At 31.0% G+C, this 27,955-nt stretch overlaps 5 protein-coding genes across 6 annotated transcripts; 2 read left to right on the forward strand and 3 right to left on the reverse strand.

Annotated features, from left to right (window-relative positions):
- The first annotated feature begins 967 nt into the window (after positions 1–967).
- On the forward strand, positions 968–2,556 carry LOC112736303 (high-affinity nitrate transporter 3.1). Its single transcript, XM_025785693.2, has 2 exons — positions 968–1,151; positions 1,732–2,556. Exons 1-2 carry the CDS (start codon positions 1,022–1,024, stop codon positions 2,229–2,231), a joined length of 630 nt encoding a protein of 209 aa, XP_025641478.1. The 5' UTR covers positions 968–1,021; the 3' UTR covers positions 2,232–2,556.
- Positions 2,508–4,356, reverse strand: LOC112736302 (manganese-dependent ADP-ribose/CDP-alcohol diphosphatase). 2 transcript variants are annotated; one of them, XM_025785691.3, is made up of 2 exons: positions 4,126–4,356; positions 2,508–3,826 (listed from the first exon to the last, which is right to left on the reverse strand). In XM_025785691.3, the coding sequence occupies exon 2, from the start codon at positions 3,803–3,805 to the stop codon at positions 2,846–2,848; it is 960 nt and encodes a 319-aa protein (XP_025641476.1). In that variant the 5' UTR covers positions 3,806–3,826; positions 4,126–4,356; the 3' UTR covers positions 2,508–2,845. The 2 variants fall into 2 exon arrangements, with proteins under 2 accessions (XP_025641476.1, XP_025641477.1); XM_025785692.3 differs by having other exon boundaries at positions 2,508–3,950; positions 4,126–4,316.
- Positions 4,357–5,086: 730 nt separating this feature from the next.
- LOC112736304 (protein POLLEN DEFECTIVE IN GUIDANCE 1) lies at positions 5,087–12,153 on the forward strand. The gene is made up of 11 exons (XM_025785694.3): positions 5,087–6,313; positions 6,932–7,083; positions 7,339–7,442; positions 7,958–8,046; positions 8,163–8,236; positions 8,834–8,984; positions 9,172–9,339; positions 10,164–10,261; positions 10,370–10,492; positions 11,214–11,282; positions 11,380–12,153. Exons 1-11 carry the CDS (start codon positions 5,677–5,679, stop codon positions 11,578–11,580), a joined length of 1,866 nt encoding a protein of 621 aa, XP_025641479.1. The 5' UTR covers positions 5,087–5,676; the 3' UTR covers positions 11,581–12,153.
- Positions 12,154–12,275: 122 nt separating this feature from the next.
- Positions 12,276–15,860, reverse strand: LOC112736305 (phenylacetaldehyde oxime monooxygenase CYP71AN24). Its single transcript, XM_025785696.2, has 2 exons — positions 14,865–15,860; positions 12,276–13,027 (listed from the first exon to the last, which is right to left on the reverse strand). Exons 1-2 carry the CDS (start codon positions 15,840–15,842, stop codon positions 12,404–12,406), a joined length of 1,602 nt encoding a protein of 533 aa, XP_025641481.1. The 5' UTR covers positions 15,843–15,860; the 3' UTR covers positions 12,276–12,403.
- Positions 15,861–24,058: 8,198 nt separating this feature from the next.
- Positions 24,059–27,899, reverse strand: LOC112736307 (cytochrome P450 71A1). The gene is made up of 3 exons (XM_025785697.2): positions 27,372–27,899; positions 26,332–26,787; positions 24,059–24,856 (listed from the first exon to the last, which is right to left on the reverse strand). The coding sequence occupies exons 1-3, from the start codon at positions 27,876–27,878 to the stop codon at positions 24,242–24,244; spliced, it is 1,578 nt and encodes a 525-aa protein (XP_025641482.1). The 5' UTR covers positions 27,879–27,899; the 3' UTR covers positions 24,059–24,241.
- Positions 27,900–27,955: the final 56 nt, after the last annotated feature.

Here is a 27,955-nt window from a genome sequence, read left to right on the forward strand (position 1 = left end):
TGCCATCTCCCTCCACATCTCTTCCGCGCTTCCATTCCCATCCCACTTTGCCTCTTCTCCTACCCGTCTTAGGAAGCTTCATTGTTCCTCACCTTTCATCCGCCACCACCTCGTCCTTGGGTTCTTCGTATGATGTCTTTTCCTCAACTTTTTCTCAACGCGAAAATCCATGACGAGCACCCTATGTTGTGTTGTCAAACTCTCTCCCGGGATAATTTTACAGTTAATACAAAATTTTCGGTCGACTCTTCTCAACAAGAAGAAGTCGATTTGAGAGCTTGTCATGCCACTTTTTGGGTATGAATCCACTATGTTAATATGTTATGAACGACTAAGATGTTTTGTGCAGCTATGATGTCACCAGCTACTCTTTCTTCCTTTTTTGGACCTAATATTGAAACTATCATATATGACTTTAGTACGTCTTAAATTTTATTTTGGGCCCATACAATCCAAAATAAAACTTATTGACATGAGTCCAAAATTCTTTTAGGTCCTTACAATTTCTTTCTAAATTAGGTTCTCTACAACCCAGTAAAGTGAAAAAAACCCGGCAATGTTAAAATAATGTTTTTGTTTATGATCTAACATGAAGAAGTCTCTATCAGCATCATTAAAAATCAGAAATTTCCAAACCAATTTAGCATAAAGGCAATGATCTAAACAATAAATGAATGACGAAGTCAACAAATAAATTATGTTTTTAAAAATGTACCAAATTCTGCAAATGTCTAAGTATATCCTCCTAAATCCTAATCAAACTCGGGAATTATAATAAACTTGTGCTAGATATTGCTAAGATGACCCTTTAACATGCTTAAGGGACACTAAAATTAACAACTTGAATAGTAAATTCATTCCTTGACTTGTAATGTATGGCGTTACTCGAATATCAAGTTTCAATCTAATATTTTAACTTGGATAAGATAGGTATGGCCTTAATGTATATATACAAGCAATTGAACTCTTCTAAAGTGCATTCCATTGAGATCACCAATTTCACTCACTTTCATTCACGGCTATGGCATCACAATGGGTTGTGGTAGCATCATTCCTTCTTTGTTGCTTAGCACAAACTTGTTATGGTGGTGTTCTATTCTCATCCTTACAAAGAACCATTGTTGTCACCGCTTCCCCCAAGGAGGTACAAGGTAATGAAATGAAAACCTTTATCTTACTTCCAAATTTCTCCGTCAAAAAAAAGTTTTGCTCCTAGTATTGGTCACATAGTTTTTTCACGGTGACTACTCACATGAAGATATCTTCATGTAAAGATAATAGTTAGAAATGGTTAGATGATTTGGTTAAACTGTTTAATATAATACATATCAACACCTTAGCTATCATCGCTGTCCGAAGACATCTTCACATGAGTAGTCATATTTTTTTTTGTTCATGTACTAATTTCTATACCATTTTGCAGTTGAATACTGAATTTTTCTATTCAGTTCTTACCTTTTTTTTCTTTTCAAGACTCAAAATCAAGATGTTATTTAAGAGAACTATGTGTTGAATGAATCACTTCATTTAACCAGACATTTGTTGTTTAGTTAAGGGGTTTAGTCCTGATAACATGTTTACCACTTTCCTTTTCTTTCTAGCTATACTAAGAACACCTTGGAACAAAGTAAATATAATGAAAACCATAATGGAACTTAAATTCAGCAATTTTTTTTTTCTTGTTCAAAAATGCTAAATTCTACTTGAATTGGTTGTACCAAAATAATGCAGTTCTTAATGCCGGAGTGGACAAAATCACTGTAACATGGGCTCTTAACAAGACCGAACCATATGGAATAGACTCCACCTACAAGACCATCAAGGTGAAGCTATGCTATGCGCTGGTTAGCCAACATGACCGCCCGTGGAGAAAGACGGAGGATAATCTCTCCAGGGACAAGACATGCCAGCATAAGATTGTTTGGAAGCCCTACGATGCCTCCAACAAGACAACGCAAAGCTTTGAGTGGACCATTGGGCGTGACGTCCCCACGGCCACTTACTTCATACGCGCCTACGCGTATGATCAAAACAACATGGAAGTGGCATATGGTCAAACCACGAACGAGAAGAGTACCAATTTGTTTGAGATAAATGGAGTCACTGGAAAACATACCTCACTTGACATATCCTCTGTTTGCTTTAGTGTTTTCTCTGTGGTGGCACTTTCTGTGTTCTTCTATATTGAGAAGAGAAAAGGAAAGGTTGCTTCTTCTATAGAGCAAAAGTGATTACGTGATATGCAAGTAATCCAAAGCATGCTGTTATACTTATAGATGCTACGTATTTGGTCTGCAGTTAGAGAAATGCTTCGCAGAAGAGAGTGCATAGCTTAATTCATTGTCTTAGCTTACAGGGACAACATATGATAAGTTATAAATAATCACAAGTGGCCCTGTTTTTATCCTCTTAAACATCTGAGGCACTTTTAAGAGGATGAATATTTGTTAACATATTAAACAGAGGAAGATAGGGAAGAACCATGCAAATCTAAACAAGGTCTACAATTTGAGGTAATTCAGAATCTATAATAAAAGCCGGGTCATTTGGTCACTATTCCATGCAAAATGTGAATGCAATGTATCTCAAGCAAAAGTGTGCAATAGTTTTACAACAGCAATTACATTTCAAAGGTAAATAATGTCTAAGGTAACCTTCAATCATGCTTACTGCTTGTGCAGGTTGCATCCTTGCCTCTGAAAAAACAAACCATGGCGGGGTCACCTTCTTTCAATAGAAAATTCCCTGTGGGAAGGACTCAAACAAGATCACTCTATAAATCAGCACTAAACTACTATTATTCTTCTTAACATCAATACATTGTCTTTACAAATCCCCATCAGGATTAAAATTGCATGTCTATACTTTCAATTCTGTCGATTCCAACAAGTGATATTTGGTCATCATAGACATCGACATTTCCATATGCGTTCCTGCCAGGAGGACATTCTAGAGCAGCTTCAAAAACTCGATGATGGACCCCGTGAGAGTCAATGGAATACCCATCTCTGTGATTATGTCCTCCAAGACAAACCTTCACACAATTGTACCTGTGTATCACATCCATCACTTCATCGTAATTCCACAACAATGCCTCATACTCCGTCGCACCAGGATCCAGAGGCACATGGCAACATATCACCACCTTCTGTTTCAATTTCATTGCATCCTGAAGAACCCTGTCCAACCATTCCATTTGTTCCTTTCCAATGCCTCCATTGAACATAAGGAACCTTCTTTCAAGGCCCACCAACCCTCTTGGACTGTTCTTATCTTTATTCGGATTCCTCTCCCTCAGAAACTTCAAGGCCTCCAATGTTCTTGGATGGTCTTTAGGCCAACCAACGGCACTGATGTCAAAGGCATCCAGAACTACAAATCTATATTCTGGTACTGGCGAGAAATCATAGTAAGCACATCCATCATCAATACTTTGGATCTCCAATATTGGAAGTAACTTGCTGCGAGGAAGATTGTACAGGCAGTGATTGCCAATCATATGATATACGGGTCCCCTGAACCTCGCAAATTCATCGACAACCTTCTTTACAGCATTTAGAGACTGATCTTTTGGACAATTCCCATCAACTATATCTCCAAAGTTCATCACAAACTTATGCTTCTGAAGAGCATTCCATTCTTTAACTGCTCTCTGCAAAACAAGAATACTATGCCTATAATACCGCGGAACCCCATGGAACGAGCGACCATCGGGGATGTCAGCATACTGGACATCGGAAATCAATCCAAAAGAAAATAGAGGTTGTCTCCCTTGCACTGTGGCTAGTCCACTAGGAGATCCCATGGTAGACCTCTCTGCAAGCTCCTATTATGCATACAACAAGAACAAAGCCATTCCAATTTTCAGAACCATGGTCTTCATTACTAATGCTTAAAATTTACCCTCCAAATTCAAGATGAAGCTTCCCGAGCTAAAAATAGAACATAAACTAACACAGAATACAGTTCTAATTAACGATTTTAGCTCAATTGTCCCTAAATTATCGTAAAACTAGAACAGGGTTCCGTTTTTTTCTACTGAAATGAGGCAGCTACAGAAGAATATTGCAAATAAGATTTTAAATATAGAAATTAGAAAGAGAGGAATGAAGAATTGGAACTTACACGAAGAAGATGAACGCATGAATTGGATTTCGTTTCGTCAGGGTTTGGATTTTGGAATTCGGGAGAATCACGTGATTCTTCTTTTGTTACTGAGTTCTGAGTTGCGAGTTGTGACTAGTTCTTTCTCTTTCTCTCGACTCACTTTGCATCAATTATTGAGCGCCACTTGTTTTAGTTTAGTTTTGGTTCACATTTGTTCATAGAAGAAAAATGCTTTAAAAATATATATTTATTTTCTTTCCAAAATTACATAACTTTATAAATAAATTTTATAAGGAATTAATATTAATTAAATATTATAATAAAATAAATATTATAAAATTTAAGAAATATATAGATATTATGGAATAAATAAAATAATATTCAATTTAATCTCTATTTTTATGTTTATAAATTTTTTTAGTTTTTGGGCATTCTATAGGGTCAAAATAAATCCAATATAAAATAAGTGTGATTCAATTAACTTCACAATACGAATTAAATGTATAACAAAAAAATAATATTAAATAACTAATAAAAATTAACTCATGTTTGACTCATTAAATACAAATTAATTACTATGTATTTAAATGTTTTTAATGTATATTTTATATTTTAAATAATAATTTATTTTTTATATAATACGTAGCATAATTTTTAAACAATTCTAATAATATTATATATTTTTTAATAAATACTATTTTGATATTAATATTTTTCTAAAAATTAAATATTTATTTTTTATTTTGTTAATTAATAATAATAATTTAAATATATAATTATTCTATAATAATTATATTTTTATATGAATGTAAAATTGTTTAGTATATACATAATATTTTTTATTTTTAAATAATGTATATTATCGGTACATAAAAAATCAAAATAATTTATAATACGAATTCATGAATGTTTAATTTTCATTTCTTATAAAACAATAAGAGTAAATCAAAATTTAAAAAAGAAAGGATCTTGCTAGGGAGACAATGGATTATTTGTACAATGGGCTATTGAGTTACAAAATGAACATCTCTCATACTATCTAGAATAACCATCCGAGTACTAGCAATAATAAAAGCTTAAACTGATTTTGGGATTCACCAAGGCTCGAACTCTTGATCTTTCGAATTTAGCGCTCTAATACCATGCATGATATCATTCATCCCAAAAGCTTCAACTGATGAGAAAAGGTAACATTAATAATTATATTTCTAATACTCTCTAAACTTCCATTGTATTGTATAAATATTCCATTGGCTCCTCATACTTACCCAAAAAGAAAACGCTCACACACAAAAGCAGAGGAATGGGAAAGCGCGAATGAAACGAGTCCTGCTGGACTCTGCTTTGGAGCAAAGGAACAAAACAAGTGAACAAACGAAAAACAGAGCGTCTCTGTTTCCTTCACACACCAATCAATTCATCATATCATAATTCATAAACTATCACACACGCTACCAACGCGATTCTTCTTCCCAAACCATAATAAAGACTTCAAAATTCAATTCACATGCAAATTACAAAATTCCTAATTTACCCCCATTCATTCACCAACGCTTCTCGTAGATTCCGATGGCGTTGAGAACCGCTGGCAGAAAACTCTCCTTCGATGTTCTCCGCCACCGTGACGACGACGACGACGCTGCTGTTCCGATCAACAGAGCAGAATCAGACCCGATGCAAACGACGACGACGCAGAAGAGCCGCAAGCAGAGAAGGAATAAGAAGAAGAAGGACCAGAAGCTTCTAGAATCTTCTTTTGTAAAGGGTGCTGATCCGTGTTCCTTCGTTGAGGATTCCAGAACTCTTAATTCGGATTCCGTTACATCCGATCCGCATTTTCCGCTTCAGAATGGAAGCGCTTGCAACGGATTCGAGCTCGAGCTCGTGGCTCGGAAGTTTTACTCCACCGGTAGCGTAACGTTGGTGGAGGAAGAGGAGAGTGCGGCGAGCGTTTGTACTGGTCCGGCGACGGGGTTTAATTTTGGTGAACTGAGGCAGAGAGCTGTGAACAGTGGTAGCTCTGAGGATTTAGCGAATTCAGCTGCTGTGGCGGTTGACGGCGGAGGGAAGGATGATGGTGGTGCGAAGGCGAGTCCGACTGAGAAGCCAAAGCTGACGAATGAGAATGATCGGAACGGTGGTGTTGCTAAGTTGGAGACTGTGGAATCGTTGGATTGGAGGCATGTCATGGTAGAAGATCCGAATTGTGAGTGAGATTGTTGCTTGATCTTCTGCATGCATTGTCGCATCTGTTATATTTCATGATATGGATTGAATTTTCAATTTGAAGGAAATGAGGACCATGAAAATTGTATTTTCAATGAAACAGGGTTTAAAAAACTTTTGCATGCATGATTATAATATGAGGTGTTAAGCAGACAAAAAATGGAAAATACTAGATGACAAATTTCATGCAGTTTCAATTATGGTGGAGCTCAAACTGAATCCAAACCAATGTATAATATTACATGTCTGAATCAATTTCGTTTGTGATTTTTGTTACAATACAACTAAACTTTGCATTGGCTTCCAAAGGGTACATACAGTTGATCGATGGAATGGCTAATGCAGTGCCATTTGAGCGTTGACTGATATCTGTATATGAGAGTAAATTATTTTGACATTGATAAATATTTTTATGTCTGTTCTATTATTATACTTTAGCTGGTTATTTATGTATTGAAACTAATCTGGCAGTCCGTGTGACAGTTCTTAATGTGAAGCAATATTTGCTTTCCTTTGCTGAATACTGTGTCTTCTCTTTGGCTTAATTAATAACATGTGGTGATATTTTGTTTAAAACTGTTTTATTTTGTTAAGTCAGATGTATTTTTGGTGGATAAATCTCCTCTATCGTACTTCTTGGAAGAAATGCACAACGGAAATTCTTTACGGAGTACAACAACACTTGGAAATGAAAAAGAACGAGAGAGAGTCTATGACACTATCTTTCGCTTGCCATGGAGATGCGAATTGGTACACTTCCTTTTTCTCGATTGAAAATGGGAAGATAATTTGAAATGACTCTAGTTATAGTTTTGTGTTGTCGTTTATGGATATGTGTTCCTGGTTTAGCTGCCTATATTACCTTCACAATAGTTGGAATAAACTCAGAAGTTTCAGGGAAAAATGAAAAACATTAAACCTTCCCTTACCCTTGCTAACATATAGTAGCATATTCTACTAGTGCATTTTCTGTTGTGGCAACTCAAACACAGAATGTAATTGCAGCTTATTGATGTTGGCTGCTTTGTCTGCTTCGATTCATTTCTTTCATTATTAACTATCATGCCAACAAGAATCATGCTGACCGTTTGGAAGCTTCTAAAGACAAGGTTTGTCACCTTTACAAAATTTTCTTCCCTCAAAATTAAATGTTAGTTGGGCATGCATGTGGGATTTTAGGTTATAGAAAATTCAAAATTCTGCAGCATTTATTTCTTCAATTTGAGTTAGTGATTTAGGCAGTGTCCATCTGTTACAATCATCTTTTTTTGGATAGAATCCATCCTATTACAATCTTACTAATGCCTTTAAATATCTGTAGATCTTTGAATGATGAGTACGAAATGAATGTGTGAACCGTGTCATCCTAGATTAAGCAGTTGGTCCAAATCCAGTTAGACAGTGGATATGGTATTGGCCCTGAATTTTTGAACTTTATCTAGACTGTCTTAGTCGCTGACTCTTTCAGCTGAATATAAGACCAATCTCTGTTACTACAAAATCAACTTGTTCTTGTACTTTGATTAGTATCCTCTTGTTCATCCCAATTCTTGTGTTCAGTTTAAAACATGTTATAGTCCATCAATTTTAGTATTATAATTTGACCTTATCATGCTTGTGGCAGGCAGTTCAAGAGGTTGTCTGCTGTGGAATTATCAGATTTTGGCTGCTTTCTTATTATGAGTTGTGGAGTCATTCTTCTGCAGCAGACAGGTCTTCTGATTCTCTGCTCCTATGATCATATGTTATATCATTAATTTTTGTGTTGATCAGCTATAATGCTATATACTGAATTTGTTCTATTCATCCTTAAAATCATGCTGCCTCAGATATCAGCTTAATATATCATATGATCCGTGGTCAAGGAACAATCAAATTATATGTGGTCTACAATGTTTTAGAGGTGAGCATTTTCGTAATACATAAATCTCAGTTATAGGGAATAGGTAGTTCTCCATATGTCGATCCATATTGTCAATTTTCAATCAAGATGAATGTTCATGTGAGAAAGATCTTGGCTTGACAATGGAAGGGAACTAATTCAAGTCAGAAATCAGTGACAATATGCTATGCTATCTCTATGTTTTTATTTTTCATAAACACAAATTTGAGTGGCAGTATTCCTGCTCTTTCCAAAGAAGTACATACACCATTGTTTGTAGCAAACCTGAATTAGTGACAATTGGCAGGAAGCTCAAAATTTATATGCAAGAAGGGATGTGGAAAAATAATAGTGTTGCCTCGGCTTAGGTCCAATTTGGGCTATGCAAATTGAAAATGTAACTAAAAAGAGCAGGATGTATGTTCTATAATGGAATACACGAGTAATAGTTATATAACATGGATCGGTGGCCTTTGGTCATTTAACCATCCAGTCAAAAGCTACTGGAATTATAATCAAATCTGCTACTGCTTTTTCTTTGTGTTGATTGATTAAATGCTGTAAATCAATGTGATTCACTTTGAAACTTACACTGGAAGTTTGTGACTGATCTTGCAGATTTTTGATAAATTATGTCAAAGTTTTAATGGGGATGTACTGCAAACGTTCTTTCATTCAGCTGAAGGACTTGCAAGTTGTCCACCAGAAAGTATGAGATTCTGGATATGGAGATTTATTGCCGATGAATCTTTAGCTATTGCTGCTTCAAATATCCTTCCTCTTTGGAATTACTTTTATGGTTTCTCATATTCTTTGGTCTCCACCCCCCCCCCCCAAGACAAAAAGAAAAAAAAAAAAAAAAAAAAAGAGAAAAGTCACAGATGTTTTGTTAACTATCTTATTCTTTGTAAGCAAAAGTAAGAAACAGAGGTTGTTGGTTCCTTGACTAGTCTTACTTGTTCATTCTTTTATCTTATTAGCTCAGGCAATCACTCTATCAACCTGTATAGTTGCTCACAATAATGCATTGTTCGCTTTGCTGGTATCAAATAATTTTGCTGAGATAAAAAGCAATGTGTTTAAGCGGTACAGCAGGGATAATGTACACAGTTTGGTTTACTTTGGTAAGTTATTGTGCCTACTAGAGTTTCTTTTCCCTTGATTTCTGCTTATTTGGTATATTGATGATTAGTTCCTATGCTAAGTAGAAAATTATGCAAACAGTTTTACAATATGATGAATAAAACTCACTTTTTAAGCAAAATAAAAGTTAGTTCTGGTGTTGAAGTCCATGATTACCCTTTGATTTAAATTCTAATTTTGTTAGGACTTAATGGGTCAAGTTGGTCAAACACTAATGAATATTTTATGTATGGGTTTTGAACCTTTAATGAAATATGATATGAATGTGATAAGGGTATTATGGGGAATTAGGAGGTAATTAGTTAGTGAGTGAGAATTATGGGAATATGAGTATAAATAAGGGACTACGAATATTTTAACAATAGAAATCTAGAAATGGTGTATGATGTATTGTGTTGATTGTCAGAATCTGAAATTCCTTATCCTTCGAGACTTGAGTCCTAGGAGATAGACTCCACAATAAACCAAGGTTCATTCACTGAATTCTATTCTTCACTTGTGTATTAAAATAGTGATAGTCCCTTATTTATACCCATAGTCCTATAACTCCCACTCACTAAATAACTACCTCCTAATTCCCCATAATACCCTTATCACATTCGTATCAAAATAATTTTTGCAAGAATGGCAATAACAAAAACGTTGTGTATAGTAATAGACTGAAAGCATTTCAAATATTAACTGTTTATATTTGACTAGGATTCGTTCTGGATTTGAAATTCACACTATGACCATTTTTTCTCTTTAGATTTCATATTTATTTTGCTGATCTTCTCTTTTCCCTTTTACTTGTGGTGATGAGCAGATTCTATAGAGAGATTCCATATTTCGGCATTTATCTTATTTGTTTTGGCTCAAAATATTCTGGAGGCAGAGGGTCCCTGGTTTGAGAGTTTTCTTAGTGTAAGCTTTCAAAGTATTTTAGCTCATGATATTTATTAAGTTCGTCATATGGGAATCAGTTTTCTTTCTTGACAGAGACTTGCTCCTAACACATTTTGGATGGTGCAGAATGTTCTATTGGTTTATGTATGTGAAATGATCATTGATATCATCAAGCATTCATTCATTGCTAAATTCAATGACATCAAACCCACTACATACTCTGAGTTCCTTGAAGACCTCTGTAAACAGGTATTTTCATCTGATTTTATGTGCATATCATCCATGTACTCTTATTGGTTGTTTATTCTGATTAAAAAGGTATTAAACAGCTGGCTGTGCATAGTTAATTTGCATATGTTTCAAATCCCTCATTGGGTGGAGAATTTGAGTGGCTTTATGAGCAATAATACACTGAAAGTACCACAGCCTTCCATAATTCAATTTCCAAATTCCTTTTGTGATTTTCTGTTGTAATATGTTTTCCTTTACTGTGATATTGAATCCAATATGGTTTTATATGCCTTTGTATCCTTTCTAGCAATATGGTTTAATCTCTCTAAATAACTTGGTCATTTTTCTTCTCAATTGATTTTGTCACTTTGATTTCTTTTATTATTGTTTCTTTGATTTATAATTTAATTCCGGTGAGTTCAGTTTATAAGTGGACACGTTTACCATATTTTACCAAAAGTAATAAAAGAAAAAGAAAATGAGAATACTTTTACCATGTGGAAGGTTTTTTTTATATAAATAGGCATTTGCATATGGTGTTTCCTGTTGGAAAGCAAGAATATGCTATTTAGTTGAGACTTGAGAAAGCCAACTATTACTGCATAAAGAATGATGTATAATTCTGCAACTTTAAGTCGGTTTACACTTTGTTTGACAATGACATTGCTTTAGCTGATTCTATGATGGAACTTTCCCTAAGAATACAAGCCTGACACTTGACTCTTTTTCTTATCTGTAGACTTTAAATATGCAAACTGAGGGTGTGAAGAAAAACCTTACTTTTGTCCCCCTTGCTCCAGCATCTGTGGTAATCATAAATGTTTTAAATGCTGCATTTCTTATCTGCTAATTTGCTATTTGTTGCTAATTTAATGTCTATGTACTTCTTTATTGCTTGTTCTCAGGTTATTCGAGTGCTGACTCCAGTTTTTTCTGTAAACATTCCTCCCAATCCCCTTCCATGGAGGCTTTTCTGGATTCTGCTTTTTACAGCAATAACTTATGTTATGCTTACAAGCCTTAAGGTCCTTGTTGGCTTGGGCCTGCAGAAACACGCCACTTGGTATGTTAACCGGAGGAGGAAGCACCATCTTCATGCAGATTAGGTTAAAAGGGAAAAAGTTTGTGTCTCAAGTCAAGGTGCTTCGCCATGAAGGCCTCCATGCATGTGCCCGCCGATCATCTATGAGATGACCACAGGGAGATGATTTGAGAAGTCAATTCTCAAATCATCATTGATAACTAGCACATACAGGAGAAAATTCTTGTTCAATCTCTTGGTTTTTCGAACTTAAGACGAGCCTATGAATGGTTTCACCTTGCAATTTTGATACCAGGATGAGGCATAGTTTGATGAATACAGAATAACGATACAAGGTTGTAGTATAGGCTGCATGATCCCATCCCTTTAACCTGCAGCAGAGTTTCTATAGTTCTATACCCCTCCAATTCATACATTGCCATATTGGACCATACCAATTGCCTTCAAAGAAAATTTAGTTTCACACTTCTTATTTTGGCCTCTTTCCATATGCCAGATATACACAAATTCACAGAAGCAACATACATGCAGTGCTATTCGTTCTTATAAAATGTAAAAATTTCTACTTTAATTATGCTTACTATAGGCGCAATGTCAAAATCCCCAGGTGGGTTCATAAGAAGTCAGAGTTTTTGTACTTCCTGCATCTAGTGTGGTGAATTGGTGATAGTAATGTTTACCATGGAAGTTGGCGTGGAAGATGCATTTAACTGATAGTGATCATGGTGTCCTTTTAGTTTTTGAAAGTGAAGTACTGAATTTCATTAAACAAAGCTTAAGGTACTAGGAGGCAATAGGATAACCTTAGTGGAGAAAGTTTATTACATGCAAATTTGAAACTTATCACAAATAAGAGAGAAACCAAGAATCTTACACATCAAGTAATCCTAAATAACAGAGTAGTATGGTATGGGTTGAACATGAAGTGGTACTTTTTTAGTGACAGTGAGCCCACAAAGTTCACTCATGTCTACGTCATGTAATAGTTGACCATTCTTATCACATAGCTTCCAATCAAACCAATATAGAAGATTAGCAAGAATATATTCAGTAGAAGTAAGTCCAAATGAAATTCCAGGACATCCCCTTCTTCCAGTACCAAATGGGAGGAACTGGAAATCTTGTCCTTTGAAATCAACTTGGTTATTTTCAAATCTCTCAGGAAGAAAATCTTCAGGATTTTCCCATAACTCAGGGTCCCTTTGAATTCCCCATACATTAAAAAATACCCTTGTTTTTGGAGGAATATCGTACCCTTTTACTTCCACACCTGATAATGTTTCTCGAGGAACTAAAAGAGGGAGAGGTGGATGTAATCTAAGACTTTCTTTGATCACACAATGCAAATAGTTCATTTGATTCACATCATTTTCTTCCACTTTTGACTTTCTCCCCACAACTCTTCTTACTTCTTCTTGGGCTTTCTTCATGACATTTGGGTTCTTGAGGAGCTCAGCAAAAGTCCATTCTAGAGTTGTTGAAGTAGTATCACTTCCTCCAACAAACATGTCCTGGAATCATAAAAATGAGTTAATAATAACAGGCATTTAGTTAAGAATATAAAAATGAATATTTGTGAATAGGTTATCAATAAAAAGTCCATTATAATTTTGAAATTCTTAATTTTTAATAAAATGAATTATTTATTTTTTAACAAATGTCTTAATGCAAAACCTAGTATAATATGCTCTACCATTAATCATGCAAGAAAAATTATTAGAAATCTTAACTCATCTATAAATATTTATTGGAAAAATGATTAGACTTTGTTAAGCATTCCTCCACAAATATTTATTTTTAGAGATGTTTAAATAGCATGACTCTTTTGTGTTCAAATTAATTGTTCATTTTGAAAATTCAATTTGGAAAACTAAACAATGTTGATTAATTTTTGTCTGCTAGTAACCTTATTCATAAAAGAGATAAATGATAAAGAGAATAAGTAAAAACAATAAAATATTTAAATAAGAGTAATTTTATATACTCATTTCGATGTATCTAAACTTAAGCTACTATTAGTTTATATACATAATTATAACTTTTTAACCAAAATTATTTATCAAAATAAATGATTGGATCAAACGCTTCTAAAATAAAAAATTACTAAAGTGAAAAAATAGGATTTAGTCCCACTCAAATCAATTTAGTAAAATTCACATAATAAAATAGATAAAGTATATTTTTTTATCTTTAAAGTTTGTCAAAAATCTTTAAAATATTTTTAATTTTATTTTGTTTTAATTTTATTCTAAAATTTTTTATTTATATCAAATATATTTCTGATAGCTGAATTTTCAAAAATTTAGGACTAATCCAGCAATAATACATGACAATTATCTCTGGTTTGCTTATATTAAAAATTGTTATTGAATTGGTCTTAATTTTTTTGAGAAATTAGTCGTTAGGAGTACATTTGATGCAATAAAAAAAATTTAGAACAAAATTAAAACAAAATAAAACTTAGACATATTTTTAAATTTTTAACAAACTTCAAAAATAAAAACTATATTTTACCCTAATAAAAATTATAAAATTAATTGGGACTAAATGTTCATTTTTATTTTATTAATCCCTTCCTTCTAAAAGATTTTTTTTTTCCAAAAAATTTATTTAAACTATGTCATTAAATGCTTTATGATGTTACTTCCTAGCTCTCATTTATATATGAACACATGTAGTTCTGACAATATACTTAAATGCATGCGCTGTATATTGGGTGGATGGAGATAAAATTCACATGGAGCCAACTAGAGAGGTATCGTCGAGATCCTTCCTTGAAAATAGTTTGTCTTGTTTGATCAAAATATTTGTTTTTGGATATTCTTCATCAAAAAGTATTTTTCACTTATATAATTTTAATAATTTGAGAAAAGGGAAAGCTTCATTTGAACATATCGGTGACTATAAGCTACAATTTTTTTAACCATTAAATTGATATATATATATATATATATATATATATAAAAGTATTTAAGAAAATGAAAAATATGTTCACTAAAAATATGATTAAATGGTATATTCATGTAATCATGTAACATTACGATTTAGGGAAAAAAAAAAAAAAAAAAGACATAGACCCAGCCATAAAAATGCTGAAATATATATACTCCTTAATTTCAGAGTAAAAAAGACTTTACACTGAAATATTTTAAATTTCAAATGTATTGAATATTTAGAAACTTAAGAAAACTCTTATGAAGTAAAACATAACGTTAAAGGATTATAATAAGACGCTAATCACTATATGCAAATAACAATATCCTTAACTAAATATTCTAAAGGCATTTAATTAAAAAAGATAAATAATTTAACTAAGGAAAAAAGGATATGAGAGAGAGAAACACAAACCGCTAGGATTGCTTTGATGGCTTCTCCAGTGAGCTGAAAATCAAGAACACTATCTTCTTGAACTTGAAGCAATATCTCAACAAAATCTTTTTTAATAGATAATGGTTCTTCATTATTTTTCTTCATCCTCTTATGTTCTTCAATCAACTCATCAAAACATGCCTCTAATCCAGCAAAGGTGGTCTTGAATTCAGGAATAAGCCCTCTAAGAACATCAACCCAACCCAAATTAGGGTAAAAATCACCAACACAAAAATCAGCAAAATGTTTCATCAATTTCCTTCCAAGATCTCCAAAGTTGTTGCTTCTTCCATCTTTTGGGGCATCATATTTTTGTCCAAGAACACATCTTGATACTATATTGTTCGATGCTGCAATCATCATCTCACTAAGATTGATCACACTCCCTACTTTACTTGTAGCGCAAGATTCGCGAATCGAGTTAACCAATTCGACTACCTCTTCTTGTCTAATGGATTGAAACGATTTTACTCTCTTGAGACTTAAAAGTTCAAGAACACAAATTTTTCTTTTCTGTCTCCATTCTTCGCTGTAGGGCGAAAACGCCACATCTTTGCATCTATATACAAAGATTTTCGCCGCTGTTACCTGAGGTCTGCTTGAGAAAATAATATCATGATTTTTGGTTATTTCTTTGGCCGTGTCGGCCGAAGAAATAACTAAGGTTGGAATTTGCCCTAATTGAAGGAACATGAGAGAGCCATACTTCTTTGAGAGCTCATGGAAGGAGCGGTGTGGCAATCTTCCTAGTTGATGAAGGTTTCCAATTAAGGGAAGCTTTGGTGGAGATGGTGGAAGATTATTGGATTTGTTTCTTCTTGTTCTTGTGAGTTTAAGCAAAAGAAAGATGCTAATGACGCCAATTGTTGATAAAAGGTAAAGAGTTGAGGACTTTTCATATGGCAATTGCTTTAGAACTGAGAATGAAGATGCCATTCTTCCTTCAAAGCTTTTCATAATTTGTTGCTATATATATATAAAGAGTTATTTTAGGTGTAAATAAAAAATTAATTATTTATATAACTACACATGAATATAAAATAAGTAATTATATATTTATATTTTGATAAAAATTTAATTATTTTAATAGTTGCCACTTTGTTAAAAATTATGTAAAATATATACTCTCGTTATGATATCATTTTTCTTTTAATTTTAGATGATACGATTGAATTCTAATTTTTTTAGATATAAAATTTTAATATCATGTTATGACATCACTCTTTTAAAAATTTAAATTAATAGAAGATGATAATATAAATAGTTATATCTCTAATAAATATATATAAATAAATACAAAATGATTGTGTATTTAATTTTTAGTATTGATGAAAATATTTTTTATAAATATTTATAAAATATGTTATCTATTTAATGTAGAGAAATGGAAGTAGACATTTGCTTAAACTATTTCGTCACAACAAGAATTTAATTTAAAAATATTAAATTATCTGTCATTTAAGATCCGCCAAATATACATAGATGCATACGAATATTGATTTCATATTTTTAAACATGATTGATTAGGTTAATTAATTATTTTGCTTTGATGTATGTGTTTACTTATTCTTGTGTATCTGATGATTTTTCTGTTGAGGTTCATAAATTATTAAGGAAAAGTATATGGAATCAAGAGGTGATCAGCCAAAAAGTAAATAATTTAATTAATTTATAATTATATTTAATTAATTTTATTTATTTTTAATTTATAATATTTGATATTAATTATTTCTCACCCCAAATTAAAATTCTGAATGATACGTTGGAGAAATAGGAGTGGGAATCACGGAACTTCCAACAATTCCGATTCTTAGTATATAAAAAAATTTATAAAATATATAAAAAAATCCATTTAACATGAAAAAAAAAACATTTTGATACTTAGTAAAAAAAACATCCTAATATCTAACATAAACATCATCCACGTAGAAATTTTGGATTTACCCAAAAATATTTAGCTGGTTTTTTGCTGATACCCTCTCGATTTCTAGCATGGTGAATTCTATCTTACCCCCTCTAAAATAACATGTAAGTTACCCTTCATGATGTATCACACTTTAATTGGTTATTATCTTAACTATAGTTGGGTTATTTTGCAATTTATTATTTGAGATGGGTAATTGTATAATTTCTTAAAATATTAAAATTCTACCCGCCTTTCACGCAATCTCTTTCTACAGTGCATCATTCCTTAACGAGTCGTTGAATTCCCATGGCTTGTAACTTCTTCGTTCTTCCCCAGTATAGTCACTCAATCTTTTTTTTTTTTTTTTTTTTTTTGCCATGGATCACTCCTTACCAATATAATTAATGGTTAGTTTGGTCATTAAATTTTTTTCATTAAAAATAATATATGGAATATATATTCATATGTAAAATATAATATAATATAATATAATAAATTTATTCAGAGTACTTAAAAGTATAATTAAAATCAGAAATATACAAATATAATAATAAAATTTGTACTCTAAACAAGTAAACATATCTTTTATCATACATAAATTATTTAAAAAAAATATAAATTGTTAAAATTAATAACACAAATTTAAAATGATAAAATTCAACTTTCTTACAAGTAATTTTTATAGTATTTTTATTCTTTTAATTTTTAATTTATTAATATTTTATTATTTAATTAATGATTAAACAAATTATTTTCATGAGAAATATTTTTTGTATAATCTTAAAGAAGAGACCAATATACCAATTTAAAAATTAATGTAAAAATGATATTTTAAATAAAAAATAGTTAATATTAAAATTTTTAAATACAAAAATAAATTATATAGATATTCAGGATATAAATATGAAATACATGTTTAAAATAAATAAAGGAGACAAAAATAATTATTTATTTTTTATGAGTATTCCCATTTTATTTGTTTTATTTATTTTAAGCATATATTTTATATTTATCTTTTAAATATTTATACAAATTATTTTTGTATTTAAAAATTTTAATATTAAATATTTTTTATTTAAAATTTTATTTTTACTTTATTTTTTAAACTACTATATTAATCTCTTCTATAAGATAATACAAAAAATAATTTTTTATAAAAATAATTTATTTAATCATTAATTAAATAATAAAGTACTAATAATTTGTAAATTAAAAGAATAAAAATATTATAAAAAATACGTTAAAAAAGTTGAATTTTATTATTTTAAATTTGTATTATTAATTTTAATAATATATTTATTTTTTAAATAATTTATGTATGATAAAAAATATGTTTACTTGTTTAGAGTATAAATTTTATTATTATATTTATATATTCATGATTTTAATTATACTTTTAAGTATTTTAAATAGATTTATTTTATTATATTATATTTTAAATATGAATATATATTCCATCTTGTAATTAAATAAAGATATATTTTTTAATGAAAAAATTTAATAACTGAACTAACCATTAATAATGTTGATGTTGGTAAGGAGTGATTCATGGCAAAAAAAAAAAAAAAAAAAAAAAAAGAGATTGAGTGAGAGGACAAGAGATAGCAATGAAGTCGGCGCTGGCTATACTGGGAAGAACAGGGAAGTTACGAGCCATGGAAATTCAACTTTAAGAAATGATGCAATGTAGAAAGAGATTGCGTGAGAACGTGCTTTAATTAACAGGGAAAAATTTTAATATTTTAAGAAATTATACAATTACTCATCTCAAATAATAAATTACAAAATAACCCAACTATAGTTAAATAATGACCAATTAAAATGTGACATATCATAAAAGGTAACTTACATATTATTTTAGAGGGGTTGGGTAGAATTCACCTTGTTGAATTATTAATTACATATGTTTCAAGAGTCGTGTGGATGACGTCCAATACACCCCCTTTCTTTCGGGATCATATATATATATATATATATATATATATATATATATATTATTTTATCCAAGAAAATAAAAAGACAAAATTAGGGATCACTATCTTCATCTGCATCTCTTTCTCCGTTAATGATTAAATATTATAGAATTCGGCAGCTTAAAGAGAAAATTAGAAAAACTTGCATTGATACGTACCTTATTGGAATTAAGAAAGAGAATTCAAGAGTAGTGCCATGCCGCTTATGATAACTATAAAAAGAATAATGATATTTTTATACAGATTTTTTTTGGTGATTATAAATATCAAATACAATTTAAGAGTCACATTGAAAGCGTCATTCATATTATGTTGAACTAGCTAGAGTTGCATTAATAAGCACTAATTTATTTAAGAGTAAAAGTCTTTTTCAATTTCTAATTATTTATTACATAAATATTATAATTTTTGTATTTGTTCAATTCAATTTGTATAATTGATTGACAGTAGATCATATATTGACGTGTTAAATAACTTTTTTTTTTAAATAAAACATAATATATTAGAATTAGAAATGTAAAAACAACTAAAATTTAAGAATAAACGAAAAAATAGATCAATTAAATAGAATCTACAACCTGCAAATACTTTGAGAGAAAAAAACATAATAGAAAACACATAAAAAGATGTTATAATAAGATATACGATACTATTAATTAATTTGCAACGAAAAACTTTTTCTCTTAAGTGGATATTATTAGTTTGGGATATCAATTTTCTTATTGAATATTTGTAATCATGTTCTATTATGCGTGGTACACACATACCTAGATCTATCGATCTATCCAACTCTATGAAGGTCGTATTCATTTGTCACTCTCAATTAGAACATTATAATGACGTGGTCTGATTTGAAAAGCAATTTTTATTTTCAATATCTTTGACTGCTTACTTATTTTTAATTTATTGAAAGGATATGTATATAGTTATATGTCTTTAGTAGACCAATAATGTAACCAAATATAAAACAATTACTTTTTGTTGAAATTGTTTAACAAAAACAATAATAATAAATAAATAAAACTAAATTTTAAAACAAAATTAATATATAAATTAGTAGTAATAATTACTTGCAATAATATCCAGAACTAATTTTCATAAAATTTACACAAATGCATATATCAAAATGAAACATGAGATGATTTTTAATTAATAATTTGTAACTTTAATATAAAATTAATAAATTTGACCCAAAAAAAAGCTTTTAACACTACAAGAAAATACTTCTATTGTCACGCTTTTAAAGCGTGGCGAAAAGCTGAAAAAAGCGTGGCGATAACTTTTTGCCACGCTTTTTGAGCTACACCACATTTTTGAAAGGGTCACAACTGCTAGCGTGGCAGTTGCTCTATCGCCACGTTTTTTGTGACCTATCGCCATGCTTTTTACATATTTCCACGCTTAAAAGCATGGCCGTATATGAGAGATATGGCCACGCTTTTGAAGTGTGGCAATGGAGAGAGATATGGCCACGCTTTTAAAGCGTGGCGATGGCCTTATTAAATTTAAAAAAAAAATTCATTTTTTTTTATTTTACCTTCATCACTGCACAATATAAATTTAGTCCTTTTTTATTACCAAACCGATAAATATAGTATGCAATTTTGATTACAAGACAACTTAAACAGTAATTAGTGACATATATAATTTTTACTATAATTGTTTTATACATTAAAAAATTAATACTCAAATACAAAATAAATCTCAAGTTCAATGAAGTAATCTATCCCTTAACAGTCGGGTAGCACTGGGACTGAGAATATTTGCTTGCACTATTGGCAGCTCAACCCCTAACAGTCGGGTAGCACGACCCATCTCTTCCAATATTGCCTCCAAAAAAAGAATACTGCATTTCAACATATATATCACATTTTAACATAGAAGTAAAAATACTACATGCATCCAAAGAAAGAAAAAGCATATGTGAGCTAGAATTTCCTTACAAAGACACATTACCATCACATGAATTAAGAGAGAATTTTTTGTTTAGAAAAGAAGAAAAAACTTTTAACATGTATAAAAGTATAAAAACTAACTTGGGATAAAACTCTCTCAGTTCTTAGTCTTTTGGAATCTTCTCTTTTGGTCCATTAATATTTAAAACATACAATTAGAAAACAACAACAAAGGTGCACAAAGTCACAAATTGTGGAAGCTGATCACTATGCTGTCTAAAGTTTAGTGCCTAATTTGCAAAAAAGGTTAAAAAAAATTAATATTTAATTTAAGAAATATAAAAAAATATTTTTAAATATTTAATATTTATCTTTTGTAAGTTCGACAAATTTAGCACTAAAATCTAAAGGCACCAAAGATTGGCCATCTAGTATTGCAGGATAGCACACTTTCTGCATATATCAGCAATTCAATTTGACTAAACACATAATATACATTGAACAATTCCAAAACCCTCACCCATCAAAAAAAGAAAAAGTTAACCAAAACTCGGAACACACACATGGCACAACTGAAACAAAGTTCACAAAAAATAAAATAAAATAAACAGAGGTTCTAGAGTCAAACAAAAATTCACCTGATCTACCAAGGAATTCTCCAGCAACTGAGCCTTTTGAAGACTCATATTATCAGTAGCAGCAGCAACATAGAATCTGGGATTGAACTTATCTTTCTGTAACGCTGCCAATAGATTAAGCATCTCAGCAGTACGACCACCTACAGAATAATAAAATTTAGGAAGCTTATCACCTATTCCATTCTACAATTCTGGGATCAAAACCTGAGTCTGAGTGATCAAAATAAAATAAAATAAAATAAGAACAGAGAGCACTAAACCAAAATTGACATGAGAACACCAAACAACAAATTAAAATCAAATAATTAAAAAACTGCAACCACAAAAGTTAGAGAACAAATTCAAAATCAACAAAAATCAAGAATCAAGAACAGAACAGAAACTGGCAGTGAAAAATAGATGTAGACAAAATACAAGAACAAAAATCAAGAACAGAAACGAGCAATGAAAAATAGATGCAGGGAAAAATCAAGAACTAAAAATCAAGTACAAAACAAGAAAAGATAGAAGCAGTAAAAAATCATAACGAAAATCAAGAATCAAGAATAGCAACCAAGAGAATACTAGAGAACTTTAGAAAATAAAGTGCTTACAATCTTTAGATAACAAACTCAACCACAACAATTGCAAAATGGCAACTGAATATAAAGTGCTTACAGTCTTTCTTGGTGACGGAGAGGGCTGCTTGGTGACAGAGACAAAGGAGGTGCTTGGTGACGGCGGTCCTCTTGGCCGCGGAGAGGTGCTTGGTGACGGTGAGGGATTCTTGGACAATGGCGCTCTCTACGACGGAGAAGAGCGCCGCGGTAGGGACTCGTGACTTGGCGACGAGGAACGCACCACCGCCGCAGATTGCGTGAGTAGGATGGCGGGGAAGGAGAAGGGCGCCGCGGATGGAGGAGGAGGTAGAGACGCGCTACGGTCTACGATTCTACGGATGGAGGGGGCGCTATTGAGGAGGATGGAGATTTCAGAACAGGGGTTAGAGACTGAAGGAGGCGCTGCGTGAGTCACTTAGGGTTAGGGGTTTGTTATTAGGAGTATTAGGGATTAGGGACTAGGGATTAGGGATGTCATAAATGATTAAGAGAACGAAAGCTTTTTTGTTCATATACGAAGGAAAGCTTTTTTTTTAACCTTTTGGCCACGCTTTTGAAGCGTGCCAAAAGATTTACAGGAAACGGCCACGCTTTTAAAACGCTCCTATAACAAAACCCTATTGCCAGGCTTTGAAAGCGTGCCTGTTTCTTTCTTTGGCTACGCTTTTCAAGCGTGACAAAAAAAACGTGGCCAAATTTCGAATCAGTTGCCACCCTCATAAAAGCGTAGCCGTTGACCTCTTTCACCACGCTTTTAAAGCGTAGCAAGAAAAAACGTGGCCAAATCTCTATTTAATCGCCACCCTCATAAAAGCGTGGTCATTGACCATTTTTGGCCACGCTTTTGAAGCGTGGCAAGAAAAAAGCGTGGCCATAAGCCTTTTTTCTTGTAGTGTAAGAAGTGAAAATAAAGATAAATAAAACTGATAAAAAATAAAATTGAGTTTTTTTTTTAAGAAAAGAATATCGAATTGGGTTCTTCTCCTATCCGTATCGAATAGAACATGCTGAGCTAAATCTTCTTTATGAAAAACCTACTTTATTTAAAATGGAAAACAGTTATCGCACTTAGAAACCTATCTGAATAGCATTAAATATACGACTGGCTTACCCGATATATATAGTCATAATCGTTTAGTAATTGACATCAAAATTCCTAGGTCTCTCTAATAAACAAGTTGTTGTATATAATAAAAAATCCAAATAGTATATATAGTCCAATAATTGTAATGTTATGAATGAAATTGGAAAATGACATTTGACAAGCAAGGTGCATGCTAATTGCTATAGTGGAATGCATGTGATGAGGTTTAATCGGTGTCCCTTGTTTGTTTCTCGTGAAAATATCAAAAGGAATAAGACGTTGGAGAATGAAATATCTACCAAGTATATGAAAAGAATGAAAATATTATTTATACACTAATTAATTTCACATTCATCTCTTTATCATGTAATAAAAATAATTACAAATAACATATCCATTATTACATACACTACAAAAGAAATTAGGTTGTGACAAATTTTTAACAATAGTAATGACATTATAATAACATATATATATGGTCACTGTTTCTTTTAATTAATTTATTATTTTGTGGTATTCATATATATTTGATTTTATTATTATATGTTATCATAATAACAAATTATAAGACAAACAATATTTTTAACAATAAAAAATAAGGCAAACAATATATAGTTGTCAATAAATAATATATTAACGATTATTTTTATTGTCGCTAAAAGTAATAGATATTGTCACTAAAAATATTTTTTTTAAGTATCTACTCTTAAGTATTGTTTTTGTCTTCAATGTTTGGGATAAGTTCTATTTATATCCCTAACGTTTAAATCGTCTTATTTGTATCCTTATATAACGTTTATAAAAATAATTCATTGTTATCCTGCCGTCAAGTATACTAATAAATTAGATTGTATTTATCAATTATTCTTACTTGGATGTATTCATTTTCAATTAAGTCTCACTTGAATGTGTTCGATTTTAATATTGTACCCAAAATTTATGTTCAGGTTCAATTATGTCCCTTAAAAAGTAAATTATGTAAATGTTGCAGGAATTAGATTCAACTTTTAATGAGTTATTATTTGAAGTGGATCATCGGTTTTGACCTACACATTTGTATTCTAACTTCAAGAAGAGATTTTTAGAACTCCAACTAAACCTCATGATGTGTAATTGATAGCAAAATAACACTGAATCACTCTTACAAACGTTAGGGATACAAATAGAACGATTTAGACATTAAGGACACAAATAAAACTTACCCCAAATATTAGGGACAAAAACGATATTTTACGCCTCTTATCGTTACAACACATTAAGTCTAAGAACTAAGAGAGTATGGTATGGGTTGAAGATGGAGTGAGACTTTCTTACTAACAGTGAGTCCACACATTTCATCCATGTCTATGTCACCTTCATCTTCACCATGCAGCTTCCAATCAAACCAATATAGAAGATTAGCAAGAACATATCCGGTAGAAACAAGCCCAAAAGAAATTCCAGGACAACCTCTTCTCCCAACACCAAATGGTATTAATTGAAAATCCAACCCTTTTATATCAACTTGGTTGTTTTCAAATCTCTCAGGAATGAACTCTTCAGCCTCCTCCCACAATTTTGGGTCTCTTTGAATCGCCCAAGCATTTATAAACACTCTAGTTTTTGGAGGAATATTGAAACTTTGTACTTTCACACTTGAAGTTGTTTGCCTAGGAACTAAGAGAGGAACTGGAGGATGCAATCTTAGAGTTTCTTTGATCACACAATTCAAATAGTTCATTTGATTCACATCATTTTCTTCCACTTTTGATTTTCTCCCCACAATTCTCCTTACCTCTTCTTGAGCTTTCTTCATGGCTTTTGGATTCTTGAGGAGCTCAGCAAAAGTCCATTCTAGAGTTGTTGAGGTAGTATCACTTCCTCCAACAAACATGTCCTGAAATTATTAGAAAAACTTTTAATTTGTATAATCATCAATAAAATAATTAATTTTTAATTAGTTAGTATTAATTAAATTTGTATTATAATAATAAAATAACTTTTTTAACTCTTATCTTTTAGAAAGTTTAGAATTTAGAATAAAAATTAAATTTAAAAAAATTACTGATATTAATAAAAAAAATTCTGTCACATGTTATTATTATGGTAGGTCACTATCGTACTATTAAAAATTGATTGAACATAAATTTGAATGAGAAAGTCTAGGGGCAGTAGATTTTGTGATTTTTAGCTATCAATTAGCTATCAATAATGTTTTTAATGGTGTGAGATTGCATCTAATGATGTAGAATCATTCAATTTTCTTTAAGTGTTGGCCAGAATTTAACAAAAGTGCTGCCTCTAGCACTCTCAAATTGAATTATACACAGCTAGCATAAAAATAGTGCAATACAACGAGTTATTATAACAAATAAAATGAAAAATAAATTCTTGAGAATTTTTATTTTGAATAGATTAGTCTTTAAAAAAAAATATTAATAAAATTTTTTAAGATAATAAATGTAGATAAGTTAGTTTAAATTATAACTTTTCACTCTAATTATAGGAGATAATTTAAGGATATTATGCCTACATTTATTATTTTAAAGGACTTTATTGATACTTATTTTTTGGGTAAAGTATATTTTTTGCTCTTAAAGTTTGACAAAAGTTTTAAAAATATTCCTAAATTTTATTTTGTTTCAATTTTGTCCCAAAAATTTTCGATTTGCATCAAATATACCCCTGACGGCTAATTTTTCAAAAAATTTAATACCAATTCAATAACAATTTCATAAGAACAACCCTCAACACAAGCAAATCAAGCATAATTTTTATGCATTATTGTTAGATTGGACTTAATATTTTTGAAAATTTAGCTGTTAAGGGTATATTTAATGCAAATAAAAAATTTTTGGGACAAAATTGAAACAAAATAAAACTTAGGAGTATTTTTAAAACTTTTGTCAAACTTCAGGGATAATAAATATACTTTAACCTTATTTTTTTTACAGACTAATATATTCAAAATATAAATTCTCAAAGGTTTATTTATTACTTTACTCTATTATAAACTATCAAAATAATAAGAAAAACCTGCATTAATCTTTTTTCTAATAAATATATTCTTTTAGAAATTAAAGTTTGTTGTACATATTAGTTCTAGAATTACTACGATAAAACTCATGTAGTAGTAAGAGGAGTGCTAGGGGTCAATAATTTTTGTGTTTTGTAACTATCAATTAGTTATCAATAGTGTTTTTAATGGTGGGAGATTAAATCCAATGGTGGAAAATCATTCAATTTTCTTTTGATGGTTAAGTACTGACCAATTTTTTAAAAAATTGCTAGCCCTCGAGACTTTCCCTAGTAGTAAAGCTCATGTAATAATAAAATTATAAAAATAAATGGGGGAGAGAGAGAAAGAGATACCACTAAGATTGCTTTCAAGTTATCTTGAGAGTCCTCAAACTGAAGCATATTATTCTCTTGAAGTTCAAGAAGTATATCAACAAAGTCTTTCTTCTCAAAATGATCATCACCTTTCTTCTTCTCTTTATTCCTTCTCCTGATGATGTGTTCTTCAATTACATCTTCTAAGAAAGAATCAAATGCTATAGAAGTAGCATTCATTTCTGATATCAAACCTCTAACAGAATCAATCCAACCAAATGAAGGGAAGAAATCTTTCACACTGAAAGACGAAAATTGTCTCATCAATTTTCTTCCAAGCTCTCCGAAATTTTTGTCGTTACAATCTTTTGGAGGATTATACTTTTGTCCAAGAATACATCTTGATACTATGTTGTTTGATGTTGAAATTAGCAACTCACTTAGATTCACACAAGATCCCTTGTTTCTTACATATGATTCACGTATTCCACCCACCTAATATGTTGTATCGAAACATGTAAATGTATTAAATTAAATACGGTCAAATAATATACATAAAAATGTTGGATACAAGCTAACTATGGTAATATATATATATTTAAAAATAATATAATAAAATTAACATAATTTATTATTTTTTATCAGTAATTAATTAATAATATTTAAAAATATTGACTTAAAGTATAGTATTAGGCTGTCGGATTAAAAGTATTGGACTACTGGAAAATATTGACCAATATAAATCAAAATTGCTAGTTTTCATTTTTTTTTCTAAAAGTAAATATATACATATAAAATATAATTTTTATTTTAATTATTCAAACAACGAAAATTCACTAAAAACAACCTTTTAGAGGTATATAAATATATAAATATAATCACTGGTGACAGAAATATGTTAATTATAGTTGAATTTATTAATTTGCAAAATAAAAAATTCTACTAATGATGACTAACATGAATATGTGTATAAAAATTTAAAATGATCTTTATTAATCTAAACATAAATTACATTTTATGCTAAAAAAATAATTTTACACGAGGAAATATGTTAAAAATATAATTATTTGTCTACTAACCAGTTCGGCAACCTCTTGTTCACGAACAAAGCAAAAAGAACAAACTCTTTTGACGCTTAAAAGTTCAAGAACACAAATTTTTCTTTTTTGTCTCCACTCTTCACCATACGGTGCAAAACCCACATCCTTACATCCATAGGTAAAAATATTTGCAGCCGTAGTTTGGGGCCTATCGGAGAAAACAACATCATGATTCTTGATGATTTCTTTGGCCACGTCTGCAGACGAAACCACTAGAGTTGGGACTTGTCCCAACTCCAACAACATTAGAGGGCCATGCTTTTTGGAGAGCTCATGGAAGGAACGGTGTGGAAGTGTTCCTAGTTGATGAAGATTTCCAATGAAAGGTAGCTTTGGTGGGCATGGAGGAAGGTTTTGATTGTTTTTTTTCCTTGTGAAATTAAGAAACAAGAAGATAGTGATGATAACGATGCCAAATAATATTGATACGTAAAGAGTTGAGTTTTCCTCATTTGACAATTGCTTTAGAACTGAGACAAGTTCCATTATTTCTCAACTTCATGTGGCAAGTATTATGGTGCAACGAGGTAATATATATACATAATAAAAATATTATTTATATT

The sequence above is a fragment of the Arachis hypogaea genome, chromosome 13 (assembly GCF_003086295.3).
Source record: "Arachis hypogaea cultivar Tifrunner chromosome 13, arahy.Tifrunner.gnm2.J5K5, whole genome shotgun sequence".
NCBI classification, from domain to species: domain Eukaryota; kingdom Viridiplantae; phylum Streptophyta; class Magnoliopsida; order Fabales; family Fabaceae; genus Arachis; species Arachis hypogaea.